We start from the raw sequence: 19,597 nt of genomic DNA on the forward strand, positions 1-19,597 counted from the left end.
CACTTCATATGTAAGCGAGACGGCAGACACCCCTTCCAAAAACGGATTCCTTGGCTTTGAAAATGAAGAGATCACAACTGTTGAAACAAGAATTTAACTAACAACAAAGTCTAAATACCTGTGTTTTACTGAACAGAAGAAACAGCACACTAGTATTAGTAGTAAATGGCATGACCTGGGTCGCATCTTTCATTTACAAAACTCTGTTAGTAAGGCTCTGTAAAGTCCTTAACAGAAGTATTGTTTTACAATAAAAACATATCCTCATGAAGGTCTGCATGTCTTTTTCTGTGAGGCATAGCAAGCTATTTTGATTCATTCAGTAGCATGCAAACCATTCATGAAGCGTATTTGGTCGCTTGAATGATACATACTACGTTGTTTGCTAACCTGAATTCATCATTGAGTGTTATTGAGAAATATCAATATTCATCTATCCTCTTTGCTGAAGTAGAAAATTCAAACTGGCTCTGGGGAAAGGCATATGACATTAAACTCACTGATTTTTTTAGGGTCAAAAAAATAACCCTAAATTTTTCTTACCATAAAATTTGTGATGTTTTATTCATGAAAACTTCAGGAAGGCTATTGACACACCTGCATGTTGTATATACCTGTCAGATGTACAGCTGTGCCAACAAACATTCAACTTGAGCTTTAGATATCAACATGAAGAGGTAGCTTTTTTGGTACCCTTTATTTAGGCCACAGCAAGTAAATTTTATGGATGACATCAGCGCACGCTCATTGATTTTCCCCTGATTTTGAAATAAAAAACAAGAAGTTTTGTACCCTTTGGCAATGGTCAATATACCAAAAACGGGGCAATATGGAAATTCAGGCAGACAGTCAGGACAGCAACAGCAGAGAGAATTTCAGTTGAGACGAAGTGAGCAGAGCCAGCATTATTTAGTCACAGTCAGTCTGCCTCGCGACTCAGGAGACTCCCGTGCCCAGTGCAAGGGAAACCATGTCTTCGCATTCTTGATGTGCTGTACAAACCCGGATCTAGATTTATGATTTTAATGTTGACATCAATGTTAGTTACTGTTTTATTGAATACAGGGATAAAAGACTTGTTGGTTGCAATGCCATGTTTTATCGCTTCCACTCTTCTTACATGCTTTATGGTATTCAAGTTTGAAAATTTGGCTATCTTGTTTTTTTGTCCACCTTGTTGTTTTTTCGCCCATGGGCACTAAATTTGGGTCTACAGAGGATGTCATCCATAAAATTTACTTGCTGTGGCCTTACCTTTAAGTGTCTGGTTTTCAGAGAATTCTGACTAAGACCACGAGACTATAAACTCTAGCGCATCCATCTTATAAATAAATTTCTTTGTACACAAAATCATTGGACGTGTAATCTGGGTACACCCTTCTGTATATTCCTCATTTATCATTACTACCATCAGCTGCAAGTCTGTTTAGTTCTTGAGACAGCTCTGTCACTTTCTCCAAGATCTTATCCTTGTCCTTCTCATTCAACCTCGCTCCACACTTTTGTAAAAACCTGTCAGGATGCCACAAAACCTGCTGAGACTTAAGATACTTCTTAAAGTTATCCTTGTCAGACTTGTCAATGTCACAGAACAGAATCTTGACCATGTCTTTGACACTGCCCTTTGTATTAGGCCATGGTATATCATTGTAACTCAGTGTTTGGGACGCATCCTGTTTAAAAACTTCACTACATTTCTTTTCGTACTGTTGCTTTTTAGCAAGTAGAGTTTCCTTGTCACGTCTGCTTGCTCTGTTTAAATACTCTTGGTGTTCTTTTTCTAGTTTCTTTTGGAAGTCCTCCTGTTCTTGCTGTTTTTGTTTCTTCTTTTCTTCTGCAGACGGCGTTTCTTGCTGCGCTCTCCTCTTGCGGTGCTTCCTGTGGAACTGCTCAGACATTCTGTCTGCCCAGGTGTCGTACGTGTCTTCTTCTCTTTCTTCTGCATCTGGAAAGAAAATGCACATTCTGTAAATTCGTGCATTTTTGTGGGGACTTGCGGTAGCATTGTTTTAGGTTTGCGGCCAAAATAATTCTGTAGTACAGTAGTCAAACAATGAAAATCGCGAAAATAAAGCCATAGCGAACATTTCAAGATTGACAGTATCTTAAATGATGCTTCTCTGATTTCAAATACTGTAAGGATGCTGAACTTGAAAAAAATGCTAAGAGAAGTCACAAATAAAAACATTTCAACGTCAGACTAAAAATGAAGCATAGCAATTTTCTTATATTTAGAAGTACTAGTATACGTTGATGAAGGTTAGACATCCAGGTAATAAGATACGCCAAAAATAGTTACTCAAGCAACTGGATAAAATTTTGAAACAGTCAGACGTTTCAGACAGCATCCGCTATCTTTCATCAGTGACTAAAGAAAGATCTGGTAGAACTAGGTTTTGTACCAAAACTCTGAATAGAAGTACTAGTAGTACAATGCAGCCTCGCCATGGCTTGCGTTTTCAGTCAAGCACACACAATCCTCTTGATAAGTGAGTTGGGTTTCTAACAGAAACAGTACCTTCAAATGTTCCCCAGTTTGCTTCATATTCATCTTCAAACTCTCCAAACAGTTTCTCCCTCCACTGTCTTTCCTCTTCTGCTTTGCTTTTATGTTCTTCCTTCCTCAACTCCTCCTACAGACAAAAACAGGACAGAAATAAATAAACTTTTCTGGCAGATGAACTAAAAGGTATAAATGGAAAAGTACAAAGCATCAACAAGCAAGAAAATTACAAATTTAATGGTTTACTGATAGAGTTAACTTAACACAACATGTAAATGCACATATTCTTTATGTATAGTCTGAATCTACATTGGAAATCTTAATCAAACAAGGAAGTGTTCTTAGCTAGTAGTGATGTAATTCATTTCAGTTCATAGAACTTCAATTTCAGGGCACAATGAAAATGAAAGTTTACAGTGATTTTTTTTAGTTCTGTGCTGAAACATCTGTAGTGACACAAATATTAATGATGCTTGTTTATGGTGTTATGATCTCGCCTTGAGAATTCACTGCAAAAACCACAAACATAAAGTCACTGCAAAAACATTTCAAGTTTCACAGTACATATATAACACTAAGAATACATTTTTGGAATACTGTAAATGCAGAAATGTTTTTTAGTTTGCAGATTTCGCGGTAAGCTCTTCGTCGCGAACTTAAGTTAAAACCACTGCAAATTTTTTTGTCCTCCTACTTGGCTACTGCCTTGTCTACGATTGTCTCAAAAGTGAGTTAACCACCACAAAGACTCAATTTTCTCCCTATCACAAAATCAAAACCATGCAAATTTAAATGCATTTACAGTATGTGTGCAGAAGAGCCTAAAGAATTTAATGATCATGTATAAATACAGTACCTGTTTGTCCTCTGCTGCCCTTTGTTTCATCAGTTCTTTGCTCTCCTCCAGTAACTCCTGGGGAGTTTCCCCTTTCCTGTTCCTCTGATGTAGAACTCTGGATGGGCATTCCTTCATCAATGGAATAACCATGTCATAGTAGCCTGGGTATGGAGAAAAAAGTAACAAATTTTAATCTTTTTTTTTAATACTAAATACTAATATAATACTAAATACAGATTCCCCCAAAATATCAAACTAGTATTCCCGACTACTACTAGTAATAATGTAAATAATTTGCTTGACACAGAATGCAGTACTTCTTCTTTCATTTTAAGGCTACCAACTTCAACTTGCTGAAATTTTGTAGCCTATATACCGACTGTAAGGTTTGGACCATCGCACACTGGGGCATGCCCCTACTCTTTTTCGAAAAGTGTGGTGGGTTCTTTTACATGCGTGAGGTGTGGCTCTCCCCAAACACAGGACCTCCATTTAACGTCCTATCCGAGGGTCGTCCCTAACCGAAGCTAGGTACTCATTTACACCTGAGTGAAGTGAGGAACTTTTTCCCAAGGGCACAACGTCGGGGCGCATGTCCAAACATATCTGGGGGCAACCCTGGAGTGAACTCGGGTCCCCTTGCTTGACAGTCGGATGTTCTAACCATTACGCCACACGATGCCACGGCAGTATCAGGAAACCATGACGGTGCAAAAAAAGTTCACCTCAGATGATGCAGTGGGTCACCTGAGGACATGAGTCATCAGGAAGTTTGTTTTTCAGGTTTCAATGTGTTGTGAAACTATGTCTCTTTTGTAACCCCAGTGTTGACTCCATATGTGAAACTCGGTCAGTACATCATAAAACATTTTCCAGCCATACAGCTACGTGACAGTGGACTGGACCATTCCCGAAAATCTTTAGTTCTCTGGAACAACTTCAACTTCAACTTAATATACCCCCAGATAACCCCGCGAGGGGCAAAGTAGGGGGGGGAGGAGGTCCCAGGCTAAGGCGGGCAGGCCTCCAGCCTGGCGCGGAAAGACTCAACGGTGGGAGCCGTAACAACCGCGCCAGGCAGGGCGTTCCACTCGGGTATGGTGCGAGGGAAAAAAGAATATTTAAATGAGTCTGTTCGGGCGTAAAGTGGTTGGAATTTGAGCGTGTGGCTTCCCCGGGTGCGTCCCTGAGCTGGTTTCAGTAGACTATCTGTATTAATATTAATGTGGTTATTAACTAGCTTATAGAAAAAGGTGAGACGGGCGTTCCTCCTCCTTTCAGAGAGAAGGGTCCACTGCAGGTCATTGAGCATTTGTGTCACGCTGCTAGTCTGCCGGTAGTCATTCAGAGTCACTCGGGCGGCCCTGCGCTGGACGGCCTCCACCGCCTGTATCCCTTTGGTGGTGTACGGGTCCCAGACGGTGGCACTATATTCCAAGTGGGGCCGCACCAGCGCTTTGTAACAAGTGGCCTTGACCCTAGATGGACAATGGGTCAAATTGCGCCGAATGACCCCTAGTACCCTGCCGGCTTTGCTAGTGGCGTAGTTGATATGGGTGTCCCACCGCAGATCATCGGACAGTTGTACTCCAAGATAGGGGTGGGACTTGACACCGGTGAGGGCTTCTCCACTTAGGGAGTACTGAGTTAGGATGGGGTGCTTTTTACGGGTGATATGGAGGATGTGGCATTTAGAGGGATTGAACGACATAAGCCAACGATTTTGCCAATCTGTTAGTGCATCAAGATCAGACTGTAGACCTTGTGCGTCAGAAGGCGTGCTGATAGTTCGATAAATCAAGCAATCGTCGGCAAATAATCGAACGTGTGAATCTACGGAGCTGGGGAGGTCGTTAATGTACAGTAGAAAGAGCAAAGGGCCTAACACTGTACCCTGAGGGACTCCAGAGGTGACCCTGACAGCTTTAGATGTTCCGCCGTCAAAGACAACCCTCTGGGTTCTCTCTGTTAGGAAGGCCCTAAACCAAGACTGAAGAAGGTCAGAAATGCCGTAGTGCTCGAGCTTGCTTAGCAGCCGCTCGTGGGGCACGGTGTCGAATGCCTTGCTAAAGTCAAGCACCGCGACATCGACCTGTTTGTTATGGTCAAGATTGTTGGCCAAGTCTTGGAGGGTGAGTACCAGCTGGCTCTCACAGGACAGACCCTTCCTGAAACCGTGCTGCGCCGGGGACAGAACGCCATGAGTGTCAAGATGTTTCATCATGTGGCTGTGCACGATGTGTTCGAGCACTTTGCCACAGACCGATGTCAAAGACACCGGCCTATAGTTGGAAGGCATTGTTCTGTCACCCTTTTTGAAGATTGGAGCGATGTTAGCTGTTCTCCAATCCTCAGGTACGTCTCCCGTAGATATTGATTGGGAGAATATTGTCTGCAGTATTGGCGCAATTTGCTCGGCAACAGTTTTCAGGAGGCGAGGTGGTATTCCGTCTGGTCCTGTGGACTTGCTGGGATTAAGACTAGAGAGCTGTTTGGCTACCCCCTCCACTGAGATGTTAAGGGAGGGGATAGTTGGAACTACGGATTCGCCAAGGGTAGGAACGGTAGATTTATCCTCCCTGGTAAACACTGACTCAAACTGGGCTCCCAGTGCATCAGCCTTTTCCTGGGGGTCAGATGTTAGCACCCCCTGGTGTCTTATGGCCGATGCACCAGTAGAGTCCTGTCTGAGAGATTTGACATAGCTCCAAAAGGCCTTGGGATTATCCTCGATGTTTGTCTCAAGGTAGTTGGAAACATAATCCCTATGGGCCTTCCTAACTCTCTGCTTAACTCCCTTCCTACACCTCTTGAACTTTGCCCAGGCTTCATGGGAGTTGGATCTCCTAGCCTTGGAGAAGAGTTCAGACCGCTTACGAAATGCTTTGCGAATCTGGGGTGTTATCCAAGGTTTGCTAGACTGTGGCCTCACTCGTTTCCTGGGAACATGCTTATTGGCAGCACCACTAACGGCTGCCTTAAACAGCTCCCAGTTTTCTGAGGCAGTATTATGCTGAGCTTGGTCTGCGAACTCACGACTGTATGTTACCATATCCTGCTGGAGTGCATCGATGTTGGCTTTCCTCCACAGGTATATGAGTCGGTCTTTCGTGTTTGATGTTTGGGGCTTTACTTGAACGTCAATCAGCGGGATGTCGTGATCGCTGAGACCTGGCAAGATTTTGACTCTCTCCACTAAGGTGGAATTTGTGGTGAGAAACAGATCCAGGGTGTTCGAAGTTTGCCCTACAGTGTGAGTTGGTTCGCAGACCATTTGTTCCAGACCGCAGTCATTGGCAAGGCTGATGTACTTGCTCGTGAGACTGGATGGGTTAGGGGCGATGGTATTTGCTACGGGGTTCCAGGTCGCATCTGGCAAGTTGAAGTCCCCTGCTAGCCAGATGTGGGCATTGTTGTTATTAGCCCGCATTTGCAGCACTGATCTTTCTAGTGCTGCAAAGTCATCCTGACCAGCCTTTGGGGGGCGATAGTAGGCCCCGATGTAAATGGACTTACTGTTAGCCAGCTGGACCTGGACCCACGTCAACTCGCAGGGACATTCCGGTTCAGGGTGGTGGGTTGCAATGATGTTGTTCTTTACAGCAACAAGCACACCCCCTCCCCGGCCAGCTCGGTCTCTCCTGAACACATTGAACGTGTCCGGAAAGACTTCACTGCTGCCCACTGACGAGTCCAACCATGTCTCAGTGCCAACAACAATGTCTGGTTGCACAGCTTCGCAAAAAGCATGCAGTTCAGGTACCTTGCCACGGATGGATCGGAAATTGATGACACAGGTCCTGACTGGTTTGGTGTGTGTGCGGTCACGAGGTGGTTGGGTAACATTGTGACTAATAGGCGAAGAGGTAGCGATAGGGGAGCCTATAGATCTTGCTGGACTGGAACAGGTGCTGGTGTCGAAAGAGGAAAAACAATTAGAAGTTTCAAAGACTGTAGTGTTGAAAAGACTGGAGCTGAAGTTGGGTAGGCCGCAGGAGCAGCAAATCCAGGACACGTTAGGGTTGTTGATGGCATTGTAGGCCGGTGCTGACATACCCATGCAATCAGTATGATACCATACATCGCATGAGTCACAGCAGATGGCATGCCGGCCACTGACCGTTTCCCACCTGACGGCTTGATGGCATACGCCGCAGGGGTACTTCGGTGCCCTAGGTCCCGGATTCAACTCCACATCTCCAGACAGAAGTATTATGAGAGCTATACAGAAAAGGGTGAGTTTAGGTCTGCGATGAAGTGCCAGTTTAACCTTAGAGTTTATAAAGATAGAGACAAGTGCAAGCTTATAGGGGTGGATGGCATGTCTGATGTCCAGCAAGGTAGTTAATGGAAATGGACTGTTAAAGATTTGGTTAGGGCAGTGAGGGATTCCTTCATGCCTTGGAGTGAAGAGGGAGGGATGGTGTTCCGGACTAACAAGTAAGACAAAGAGGTGAATGGTTAGCAAAATGGCGCCCAGAATTAATGGTACACATGAGGCATGCATGCTACTCGACCTGCAGTGTTTCTCTCCTACTCGGAAGGAGGAGCGCCACGCTGCCGGGGGGGAATTACATGGTAAATATAAATGAGTACAATGAGAAAATATACTATAAAGAATGTAAAATAGGAACGGTCTCACCGGTAGAGATGGTAAACAGCGCGCGTCAGACACGATCCAAGTGTGGGGAGGGGGGCACGGTACTAGTGGACTAAGCTAAAAAGGGGTAAAAATACACAACCCAAGGGCGACCAGGGGCCTTAAAAAGTTACTACTGTATATGTGGGTATGTGTTAAAGTGGATAACTGTGAAATGAAATATGGATGGTTGAAAAAGAACTAGAAAAAGCCTAAAGAAGTGGAGCTCCAGGGAAGCCCGACCGCCCGCCCGGGGTGACCTCTGACCTCTGACAAGTCTGGAATCACCACTGAGGAGAAAACTAGGTGAGTTACAGTAGAAGCCAACTCTAGGTCATTTTTTAAAATAAGTTTGTATACCATGAACGTTGCCTTTCAAGACATCTAGCAGTGCCAGATGAAGAGGAGTGTTTCCGTCTGTGTCTACGACGTCTGTTTCAGCTCCATGTTTGAGTAGAATCCGCATGCAGGCGTCCTCCCCGAGAAGACAGGCGATATGCAACGGCGTTCTCTCTTTCTCAACCCGCAGAGAATTCAGACGAATTTTACCGCTGTGTTTCCTGAGATAGGACTTGACTTTGTGAACTTCTCCCGCTTTCAAGTACTCAATAAACTTGTCAACTTTTGACCTCCCCATGATTTGGACTGTCAAACATCAAAGTTGCTTCACAATAGGAAGTAGACTTCATGAATTATCTAAAATAAAGGTTTGGCACTTCTCGAAAAAATCCATCGTCGGCCATGATGGTTACGTCATGCTACTTAGCGAGATATGGCGAGAATTTACGAGATCAGAAGATTCTAGAATAAATAGGGGGCAAAATTAACAATAATATATTAATTTATCTAGATAAGATTCTTGTAATAATATATGGTAAAATTTCTATATAGAACTAAATATACTATTTTACACTATCACTAGTATATAGCGGTAAGCAGCATTATCTTTATGAAAAAGATATAAAAATAAGCACCCCCTTATCTGAGTGGTATAACTGACAGCACCTCATAATTTTCCATTGAACCTCGGGTCGAGGAAAGTGAGCAACGAAAACAACTCTTTTAGTCAACAAAACGCTGAAACAGCGTGCAAAATTTCACCTTCCAGGTTTACGTGATACCAGATAAAGTTGCAACAAGCAAAATGGCCGAGGCTGACTGGGATACGGTGACTTATTTGAGGAAGAAGCCGCCGACTGCGAAGCAGGCTCGTTCCCAGCAGGTCAGTATAACGATGCATCCATAAGCATGGTGGGGAGGGAGGGATGGAATGAGTGGGCAAAGGAGGACATATTCTGTACTAACACAATTAAACCACATTTATTATGCTACCAATCAATTATTTCTGTGCCACAGTATTTAAAAAAGGGAAGAAATATAAAGTTAGAGCGTTGAGTTGTTGTATACTGTGAACATGGCAGACAACTGGCCATGAAAGCTTTCCAGAATTTTCCTGGTAAGGTTAACGTTGACTAATTAACTAGGATGTTGTGATTGGTCAGTTGTAATTACATTATTAGGCTAGCCCAATTGAAACTGTTGTAGACCACTTGCTGTTAAGAACTGGGTTGTATGCTTCTTTTTGTAAAAATTGCCATGGTCAGAAACCAGACCTGTCAGAAACCTAAAAGAAATGCTATAACTTACTGGTCAGTATAATTTTTACATCATTTCGTGCAGCATATGTTCAATAATGATTTAACATCGTTCATCAGGAAGAAAAAAAGAGTTTGCAGCACTTATTGTATTGAAAAAAGCAAATTATTCAAGTAGTTTCTATGAAAATTTTATTTGAAATAGAAACAAACGTTCACAAGCACTTGCATTGTACTTTTTATGTACATGCGTATTTCAGGTTTTGTTTACATAATGTCCTGACATGAAGTATCATTGGAAAAAGATACAGAGGGCCTGATTTTTATTGTTTTTATGAATATTTCTTTGAATGATTGTGTGTCTAAAATTTTATTGTAACAGACTCAGTATTTCTTTCACTACAGTTGACCATATGTGACATTAGTCAATAAAACAAGTTTTGCTTGGACATTACATATTAGATTGTATTGGGATAATATTTGAATAACTCAGATGACATGTAGTAATCCATGATGTTGCTGAAATCCAGGCCGTTAACGCTGCAATGCGCAGAGGGGAAGACATAGAGACCACAAAGAAATGTAAGTACGTTGTTATGACTTACTGTAAATCTTGAAATATTTTGTAGTGGTTCTATTTTTGCGGTAACCTCTGAAAACACGACATTGGGAAAAAATTTCCAATGTAATTACTACTGAACTTCAGAATTGTCTCAACTTATAACCCTGCAAAAGCCTCCTTTCCCCTTTTACCACAAAATTAAGTCTGCAAAAATAAATGAATTTACATTGTAGAATAACTGATAATCTTTTTTTGTTCTCTAGATTTGAACAGTTGGCATTAACTTCTGTCATTATTTCAATGATTCTACACTGTTTACAAAGTATATAGTGCAGTATTACAGTTTTGCAGCCAGTAGTATAGATTTCCTTTTGATAATGTAATCTCGACCAGACTTTGTGAGTTAGCCAGTCATGTATAGTTATAACCATTTGCATCTCCTGTTGAAAATACTGTGCTCCAAGACCTTACCTCAGTGCCTCTACATACCAAGTATCCCATTTCTTAGTTTTTCAACAACTTTATTCAATTTGATGAAGAGGTCTAGTGGAGACTACATTTAACATCGAGTCAGTATGAAGAACATACATTTAAGTTCGCGTGGTTTTTACTTTGCGCTAAGGCAAAAATGGAGTGTTTGCGGCGATTTTAAGTTCGAGGCAGCGCTATAGTGACAAGTCACATACTGCTACAGTATTGGATGAATGTTTGCGGTGGCTTATAGTTTGCGGTGAAACGGTCGACACAAAAACCGCGAACATATAACCACCGCAAACATTTTTGCATTTGCAGTTTTGCGTTTGGACCCAAACAACTTGATTCAATTCAAACGAGAGGTCCGTTCGAGGCTACACTAATGATATTGAGTCAGTATGAAGAGGGTTTGACGATGAGTATTCTGATGACCGACATGTTCTTTGTGTTCACAGTTAGCGCTGCCCAGAACAAACAGCACAGTGCATCTAAGGACACAGCCAAGCTGGACAGAGAGACGGAGGAACTGCATCGTAAGTGGGGAAAACTGTCAAAAAATAGTTTGTGGCGTCGTCTGACGGAATGATTAGAACATTCAGCTGTCAAACAAGGGGACCCGAGTTCGATCCCGGGTTGCCCCCAGACATGTCTGGACATGCGCCCCGACTTTGTGCCCTCGGGAAAGGCACTTTGCACAAATTTCCTCACTTCACTCAGGTGTAAATGAGTACCTAGCTTCAGTTAGGGACATCCCTCGGATAGGACAGTCCCCTGCTTGTTTGTGGAGAGCAACACCTCACGGCGCATGTAAAAGAATCCACCACACCTCAAAAAAGAGTAGGGGCATGCCCCTGTGTGCGATGGTCCAAATCCTTCTGTCTGCCAGGCAAACCTCGGTCTCGTATCAGCCATACGGTGATTTACACGATTCACCCGCACAGGAGACCTGGCGCATCCCCGTCTTGTAATACAGTCAACGAAAGGGTATGTCACCCCATAAGGGGCAGAAAAACCCCAACGATGCGTAAGCACGTCAACTGATGATGATCGATAAATAGATCATCTGCAAGCCATGGTGGCTGTATACATCTCTGTCCAGGATGTTCTATTTTTTACCCACAGCACCTCTAGTTAGCCCTGATGACACTAGATAACTATAGGGATAGGAAAACTAGACAGTCATGGAAAAAATGCCTTTTTTAATGGGCAAATTCTGCATGATTATTCATATCATGTTAATGTAAATCTAGAATACAACCCGGTGTTTTCTGTATCGATCGAGGTACCGGCCGTAGGGCGATGCGACCTGCGGGAGGGCCGGGACTGAGGGTGATACGGAATACACCGTGTTGTTTTTCATTTATGTCATACCCACCCAAAAAAACACATGATTATATGCAGAATGCGCCAGAGGTTGAGAGTGTTTTGTGTCCTCGATCATAGAATTGTAGCAACCTCTGAATCCTGTATTCAAATTTTCAACAGCGGCACTATTGGCGCACTCGAAATACATTCTAAATATTCTATGGAAGCCCGTGTGATACAAGTAGAACCCAGTGTGATACGGAAAATTATCACACGACGCAGAACACCCGTATGAAACTTTTTCGCGGCCCAAGTATGACATAAATCTTGATATGTTCACAGTAGCTTTGCGTTCTCATTTTTTGCTTAGTCCTTCCCGTAAAATCGTCACACCGTAAACAATATAGATTTTCTATCAGTAATGCACTGACACTGTGTGCCCACCCGCAGTTTTTTCCCTCTGATTATGTTGACACGTTATGTGCTTCATACCCTTACAGATGAAAAGGTAACACTTGACCTGTCTCGCCTCATCCAACAAGCTCGACAGGACAAGAAGATGACTCAGAAGGATCTGGCCACCGTAAGCCTTAAAATTTCATGTCATGGAATAAGGTCTTATCAATGGTGGAGATCTTCTTGTACAATGTATTAGGATGATATTGCATTGATCCAATAGATTGTGGAAGATTTGATATTTTTTTGTGGGGGAAGTGGACTTCACAGCCAAAAGTGTTTTAAAAGGTATCATATTGCTTTCTTCCGGGCCACTTATAGAAGTGGTAATGCACAAAGTTTGTAGTCTTGTCTAGCATTGTCAGCAAGACAAGCCCTTTGTTATAGCCACTGGGGAGTTGGGCAACCCTGGCTGTATGCGTCTTTGACAGCGGCCCAGTGTTCTCACCAGGATTTCTTCACAGCATAGGGGTTAGGTACAGAAGGCCAACTCTGCATGGCACAAGCGGAGTGCCAAAGATATGACAACAGTTGGGAGTCTGGCATCTTTCCGCACAAAATTTTTGAAATTCATAACCAAATAAGACATTTTTTCCTGCATTTTGATTTGTGAAGTTGAGTTTTTCCTCTGTCACATCCTCATTCTAAAGCCAAATATGAACTTTTTATAAGATTTCTGAAGGTTCTTCCCAGAAAGAAACACCCCTATGCTCATTGAAAAACAGCATCGGGGTCCAGATCATAGCATCGGGGTCCAGATCACAGCATCGGGGGTCCAGATCACAGCATCAGGGGCCCCTATGCTGAAAAGGCCTGGCAAGAACACTGCAGCCAAAGAAATAGACAAGACAATCCATCCAGGCATTCTTGAGTTATCATGTTCACAAACACACGAACGCTGACGTAAAAACAACCTTCTTGGCGAAGGTACATTGAAATAAACAGATAGATGAGAAGTATAAGCACAGTGTTGTCTTCGTGAAATTAACTAGTTTCCTTCACTACAAATTTGATCTCTAGTAAACAATGACACAGTTACCATAGACAGGAAAAATGTACCGTAATTTGTATGAAACTGTTCAATCAAATGTTTGTCCTCGCAGAAAATCAACGAGAAGCCGCAGGTGGTGAACGAGTACGAGAGCGGAAAAGCTATCCCCAACCAGCAGGTGATAGGCAAGATAGAGAGGGCCTTAGGTAAGTTTACTACTCAAACTGGGATGTTCCAACAAGCTATATGACAGTCTACTTTTGTAAATGTTATTCATTCATAGGTACAAAAATGAAAAATGTGCAGCACTGTTTACCTTACTTTTCAAATAGTATGTACATTCTGTATGTATGTAGTTTTTACATTCTGAACCCTCCTAGTCCTATAATTCAAATCAATTCTTTATGCTGCATGTCTAAAATTTTCAAACAATTACAATATGCTTTATTATCGAGCTATTATATGATTCCATTGTTCATCAAAGTCATGTGCAAATAGAACTACAGAGTACAGACTGTGAACTGTGAAATAGCTGTGTGGTAGATGTACATGGTGATTTTATGTTTGCAGTTTTCACAGCGACACTGCAAACATATGCTTTGTTTTGCATTGCAATGAAGTAGAAGAAGTTATACTTACAGCAGTGGGTGGCCTAAAAAAACGGCTGTCGCCTGAGGAGACATGCGAAGTTTAAAAGCAGCTGAGAACACGTAAAAATTCAGTTCAGAGAATGACCGGCTAACTGGTGAATCCAGCTACCGAGGCCCTCCAACAAATCAAGTCAGATCGCTCCTGTCACTGTTCTTGTACGCTGTGCAAGATGGTTTATAATGCCTATCGCCAAATTCTGTAACTTCCTTTACCGTTTGAAGTAAGACGTTTCTGACATTAAGATATGTCACATATAAAGTGCCAAACTGTCGTTTTTATGAAGAAGTAAGACGATTAATGTTTTATGTTTTTTTCCAGGCGTGAAACTGAGGGGGAAGGATAGGGGCCTGCCCCTGCAGCCCAAAGGCAAGAAGAAGTAGGATAGAGCCTCTGGTCCCTCTGAGCTGAGCCCACCCATCACGGTTCCCTTCTCTAGATGACAGAGTTAGACCCTCCTAAAGTATGGCTGCCCTTCTCATTGATAAAAAAACACTCTGGACTTTCTTTAAAACAATTTATTGATAATCTGAACAAAGACTACACATTCTTACATTAAGAAAGATTGTTTTTGCACACGATTGATAACATCATGTATGGAGAATTGAGTTGCAGGGCCTGGTATAAAGATGTAAATTTGGTCCCTCCACTTGTACTAAACACTATGACATCATCAATTAAGTGAACACAAGTGCACATATTTTAGTGATGTCACTGAGTTAAAGCATAGCTGGTTCAATTTCATCTTTATGTTTGTAAAGTGAATCAAAAATTTAAACTGGTAAATATATTGGCAATACCTACAAGTTATTACATGAAGTTTGAAGCATAGCAAACTGCAAAATAAGTGGATACAAAATTTTTGTTCTTACGGTAAGACTTATGATTCATCTCTGTGGCAGCCATACTTAAGAAGGGTCTACTGCAAAACCTCTTAACGTTAGCTGCCAGGACGCAAACAGTGTAAACATAGTGTAACCTAAAAGGACTCGTAAGATATCAGCCTTACTGTAAACATTAATATTATAGCTGTATCTGGTACATCATTGACTTACAAACATCTAACTGAAAAACCTTGTGTTAAAAGTAGTTAAAGTAGTGTGTTATTTTCTAACTTCATTTTATTCAAGTGATTTAGGAAGTTTCCATTCAAATGTGTTGTTCATATTGAAGATTTATACATCATTGAAAATAAAGCTACATGTACATGTATATGAAACTAATCATCCACTACGGCATTCAAAAGAAAACAGCTAGAAATTCTGTGGACTCGGTCTAGAGGGATCTAAGTGTATAGATATCTTACCAAATTACATGTACATGCACAGCTGCATAGACATATAGGTAACAGTAATATGCACAAATATTGGGCTAAAGTAGAGTAACAAATTAGCACTGAACTTTCCTATTTGGCATCTGTCAAAACGTAAAATTTGTGCATGTTTGGGAAAAGGGTAGTTATCGTGGCTATTATTATGCACTTCTCTGATTGGTCAAGGTATAGATTTTTAACTTTGTTTTGTTATGATTAGAATGAGGCAGACTGTATCTTGTTGTGTTATGGCTGAGGCATTTAGCACTGAAGGTATATGTGCTGTTTTATAAATTGACTTCCAAAGGATGGGGCTGTTTCACATCCAATTGCAAATGGCTGTTTTTTGAATAAATGAACAAGAGAAGAAAGTTTGGTATGTGTGTGTGTTTATTATTCATTGCATAGCAGTTTCATAGGACTGTAAATGCAGAAATGTTCGCAGTGGTTTAGTGTTCGCGGTTTTCGTGGTGAACTCTCTACCGCCAAAAGCCGTTCCATTGTGTGACTGTAGTGCTACTATTGTTTCAAACGTGAACTCAAAACCACCGTGAACACTCCATTTTCTCCCTACCGCGAGATTAAATACCCACAAACATTTCTGCATTTACAGTAATGTTGTTTACTTACAAATTGATGAGGTCCTTAGGTTTAAGTCATCATACAAGGTTGCGTAATGTCAACACTGGCACAGGTTGAATATTTGTACAAGTTTCTTTATGTTCTCACCAAACTTTTCATACACATATGGATAGAATGAACATTCTATAATGTATTGTTCTATGTGACCGCATTCATGCAACATTATCATGAACCACCCTATACAGTTACATATACTGACTATATGGACAATGAAGTATCTAGATGTGTTACACATAGATTGTATGTGTTCCACTGTCCTGTCAGCTTCTATACTATCTGCTGTAGTTACTGTTAACGTTGATACTGTTGGGTATGTGTGGAGGTGGAGGGATTTTCAAGTCATTTTTCAGTTCCTCTAGTGGTTCGTGAAATCTCTTTTCAAAGTAGACATTCATAAGACTCTTGGTGCTGTAACCGGCCCTGACTGCCCATGGGAAGTAGTAGTTCCTCAGCTTCCATCTCTGTCTGGGAAAGAAAACAAAATATTATATGAAAACCATCAGAAAATTAACATAGAAATCAAAGTACTTGCAAACTTACTCCAAGTCCAACATTTCCCTGAGAATTTTGAAATAGAATACATGAAGGTGGCCTTTTGGTTAGGGTTATCGACACATCAGGTCCATGAGGGTCCAAAGGTTGTGCCTTTGAAAAGGCACTTAACACCCATGGTGAAAATGAGTATCTAGCTTTGGTTAGGGACGTTCTCTCATGATCAGATGGGATGTAAAGCTGGAGGCCCATGTTTCAAGACAGCAACACTTGGGGTTGGGGTCTTTCATGTTGTGAGTGGATCAAACATTTCGTTTCAAGGCATCCTCATTTGAGGTGAAGCATGATGCTTTTTCAATTAGCTACGTAAAGTTGTAGTGCAATGCGGCTTCACCACGACTTGAGTTTTTGGCCAAGCACACTGGGTCACCCCTACTCTTTTGGATAAGTGTGTTGGGTTCTTTTAAGTGCAGAGGTTTGACGCTTGAGGCTAATGCCTGAAGCTCCCTCATACACGGTGCCGCCGGCTTTACGTCACCATCTGAAAAGACGAGTGCAATCCCTTACAACATGTCCGAGCTGGAGTCGACCCCTAGGATCAAACCTTACAGTCTGGTATTATGCACCTTGCACTTGACTTACAGATATAAGAACGAACAAAACACCCTCAGTAAAACACTTACTTGGATGACAGACGTAAAGGACCGAATACAGCTCCCATAGCACACATGGGCAGTCCAGTATGTACAGCCTCAAACATCTTGACTGTACACTCTCCTAACATGTTGGTGGGCATGTCCAGTAGTGTGTGGAAGAGGTCGTGGATCTCTCTGTACCGCTGGATGACATAGGCCAGCTCTTCATCGTCTATGAACTTGACTGGTGCACGGGAGTCTGGGGTCACACCCTGTAATAGAGAAATTACAAGAAGATTACTTGCATTTGCCTCTCTGATCCAAATTTTTAGTGACACCTCAGGGGTGAAGCCTGAAGTATTATGTATTGGATTCGGTGTGAAAACATAGAACTATGGGAAAATTAAGAAAGGCAGCATTAATGAAATACATGTAATAACTATGTTGAATTCGGAAGGCCCGCTTCGCTTTACGCTAAATTCAGGCGTCAATTTTACTACAGGTAGAACTCGCCAATTGCATGAAATTTGAGTGGTCTAGCTATGAATAACCTGGAATTGAAAGAGCTGATTACGCTCTACATAAAAAGGCATGCAGCCATACCACCCACCACCCCCCCACCCCATTACTAGTATGTCTTTCCCACCAGTTTGTCATTTCTGATTCTAACATAATCACAAATGTAAAGACATTTTCTTACATTTCTGTCCAGCCAGTCAACATATTCCTTGCCAAAGGTGCCTTCCGGTAAAGCTCTCAGCTCTTCAAGGTCTATTGTCCTTGTGTTAATTCTTGGTCTCTCACTGTAACATCCAACATTTGTGTAACTTGTTCAGACAGATTGAAACACAACTCTGGAAACGTAGTCTTTAATTTTAAAAAGTTGTCATGAAAAGTCATGCATACTTGCCAATGTAATGACAAATTAAACATGATGAAATGTACAAAGTACTACCTTAAAATCTGCCGACCAACTGGATCTGCTTTCATCTGGTCCCGTATTCTCATGAGAGCATAGTAACCTGTTGTTTCTCCTAGCACTGCTATCATGTCTGAGAGAAAAAATGTACAGTATGTTAGCTAAGTATGTAATTAGAATTGGAAGTAGCGCTTGATTTGGGCTGAGGATTAGAAAAAAATATAGATTTGAAGGCTGCAAACTTTAGTTAACATTTTTGTGCAGCAGGCCGTGTTTGAAAAAAGTGAACCAATTTCCCATGACATGAGAGTTCTAGCCTGGAGCTCCTGGGTCTCTTCTGTCTCCTGAATCTCTTCTGTCCTCTCTATAGATATTGCGGAGAGGACAGAAGAGACTCGGGAGCTATAATAGGCTTGGATACCAAGCTATGAGACTTCCACATTTTGTTGTGTTCCACAGCTGTTGTACGTGTTTCTCCCTTAAAGATGCAGCATTTCTTGAGTGGGTAAAAATCTGCTTCTCTCAGAAGGTACAAAACATCCTCTAACTTACTGTAAATTAATTTATTTTCGTTCTGATTTAATTTTGCAGTAGGAGTGGAAAGTTTAAGGTCAAAACATTATACTGTAGCGAAAAAACACATTCGCAATGTAATGATTTTGTGACGGAAGGGCGATGCAAAAATAAAACTACTGCAAATATTTCATGATTCACAGTACCGTGTCTGTAGGGGTCTGTTATTGCAACAGCTGCTGATCCAACAGTCAGCAGCGCTTTTTGGAGGAACGATGTCGGGACGTGTTCTCGGTACAGAGGAGGGGTCCATTCTTCTGCCTTTGGTGAGGCTGGTGGGGAAGACCAGAATGAGAACTCCATAATTTGATTGTGATTATGAATTAACATTATATTCCAATATCAATACACTACTAGTGTAACTGTGGGGTTCAAGTGCCACTAACTGACCAGTCTAACTGGTCCGGACCTTTTAGCCTGGCGGCTATGGCATGCGGCCTTTGGACTGGCGGGCCCGGGTTCGATCTCCGTTGGAGGCACTTGAACCCCATTGTAACACTACTATAATTTGTAGAATACATGCAAAGTTATAAAATTGACAAACTTATTGCTCACTTCTAGTCTTTATGTTCGCATTTATCAGGTTTATAATATGTAACTGACATTAGCGTTACTCCTCTGCGTTGTGTTTTGGTTTTACATGAACTGTTCAACAGCCTTCGAAAAAGAAAAATGCTAAAAATACGCTTTAGTACAGCTTTTTCCTCGTGCAAGTATAGATATTAAAGTATTACCTCCAACTCCTTGCTTGTGTTGTATTCTACTGTAATGCTCTGCTTTTAGAAGAATAATTCTCGGCTGAATTCTGATGTTTTGAGGGGTTTTAAGACTTGCAAAACGAAAAGGCAGAAAAACTCTCCTGTGCGCCGCCATGTTTTTTTTTGACCGTACCACTAATATAGAGAGTTGTTATTTGTTAAGAACAATTTTTAGAAAAAAATTGACATTAACAGTAATTCATTGTACATCATATGATATCAGATCATATTTTTGATATTACATGTAGAATGATA

At 41.7% G+C, this 19,597-nt stretch overlaps 3 protein-coding genes across 3 annotated transcripts; 1 reads left to right on the forward strand and 2 right to left on the reverse strand.

Annotated features, from left to right (window-relative positions):
- Positions 1 to 533: 533 nt before the first annotated feature.
- Positions 534 to 8,761, reverse strand: LOC136441630 (NF-kappa-B inhibitor-like protein 1). Its single transcript, XM_066438026.1, has 4 exons — positions 8,341 to 8,761; positions 3,360 to 3,502; positions 2,519 to 2,633; positions 534 to 1,945 (listed from the first exon to the last, which is right to left on the reverse strand). Exons 1-4 carry the CDS (start codon positions 8,615 to 8,617, stop codon positions 1,392 to 1,394), a joined length of 1,089 nt encoding a protein of 362 aa, XP_066294123.1. The 5' UTR covers positions 8,618 to 8,761; the 3' UTR covers positions 534 to 1,391.
- Positions 8,762 to 8,987: 226 nt separating this feature from the next.
- Positions 8,988 to 14,567, forward strand: LOC136442360 (endothelial differentiation-related factor 1-like). Its single transcript, XM_066439171.1, has 6 exons — positions 8,988 to 9,202; positions 10,106 to 10,157; positions 11,067 to 11,144; positions 12,417 to 12,499; positions 13,476 to 13,569; positions 14,333 to 14,567. Exons 1-6 carry the CDS (start codon positions 9,125 to 9,127, stop codon positions 14,392 to 14,394), a joined length of 447 nt encoding a protein of 148 aa, XP_066295268.1. The 5' UTR covers positions 8,988 to 9,124; the 3' UTR covers positions 14,395 to 14,567.
- Positions 14,568 to 16,124: 1,557 nt separating this feature from the next.
- Positions 16,125 to 19,482, reverse strand: LOC136442358 (ubiquinone biosynthesis protein COQ4 homolog, mitochondrial-like). The gene is made up of 6 exons (XM_066439168.1): positions 19,319 to 19,482; positions 18,731 to 18,856; positions 18,048 to 18,144; positions 17,793 to 17,895; positions 17,141 to 17,364; positions 16,125 to 16,430 (listed from the first exon to the last, which is right to left on the reverse strand). The coding sequence occupies exons 1-6, from the start codon at positions 19,455 to 19,457 to the stop codon at positions 16,238 to 16,240; spliced, it is 882 nt and encodes a 293-aa protein (XP_066295265.1). The 5' UTR covers positions 19,458 to 19,482; the 3' UTR covers positions 16,125 to 16,237.
- Between the last annotated feature and the right edge of the window lie 115 nt (positions 19,483 to 19,597).

The sequence above is a fragment of the Branchiostoma lanceolatum genome, chromosome 9, assembly GCF_035083965.1.
Source record: "Branchiostoma lanceolatum isolate klBraLanc5 chromosome 9, klBraLanc5.hap2, whole genome shotgun sequence".
NCBI classification, from domain to species: Eukaryota; Metazoa; Chordata; class Leptocardii; order Amphioxiformes; family Branchiostomatidae; genus Branchiostoma; species Branchiostoma lanceolatum.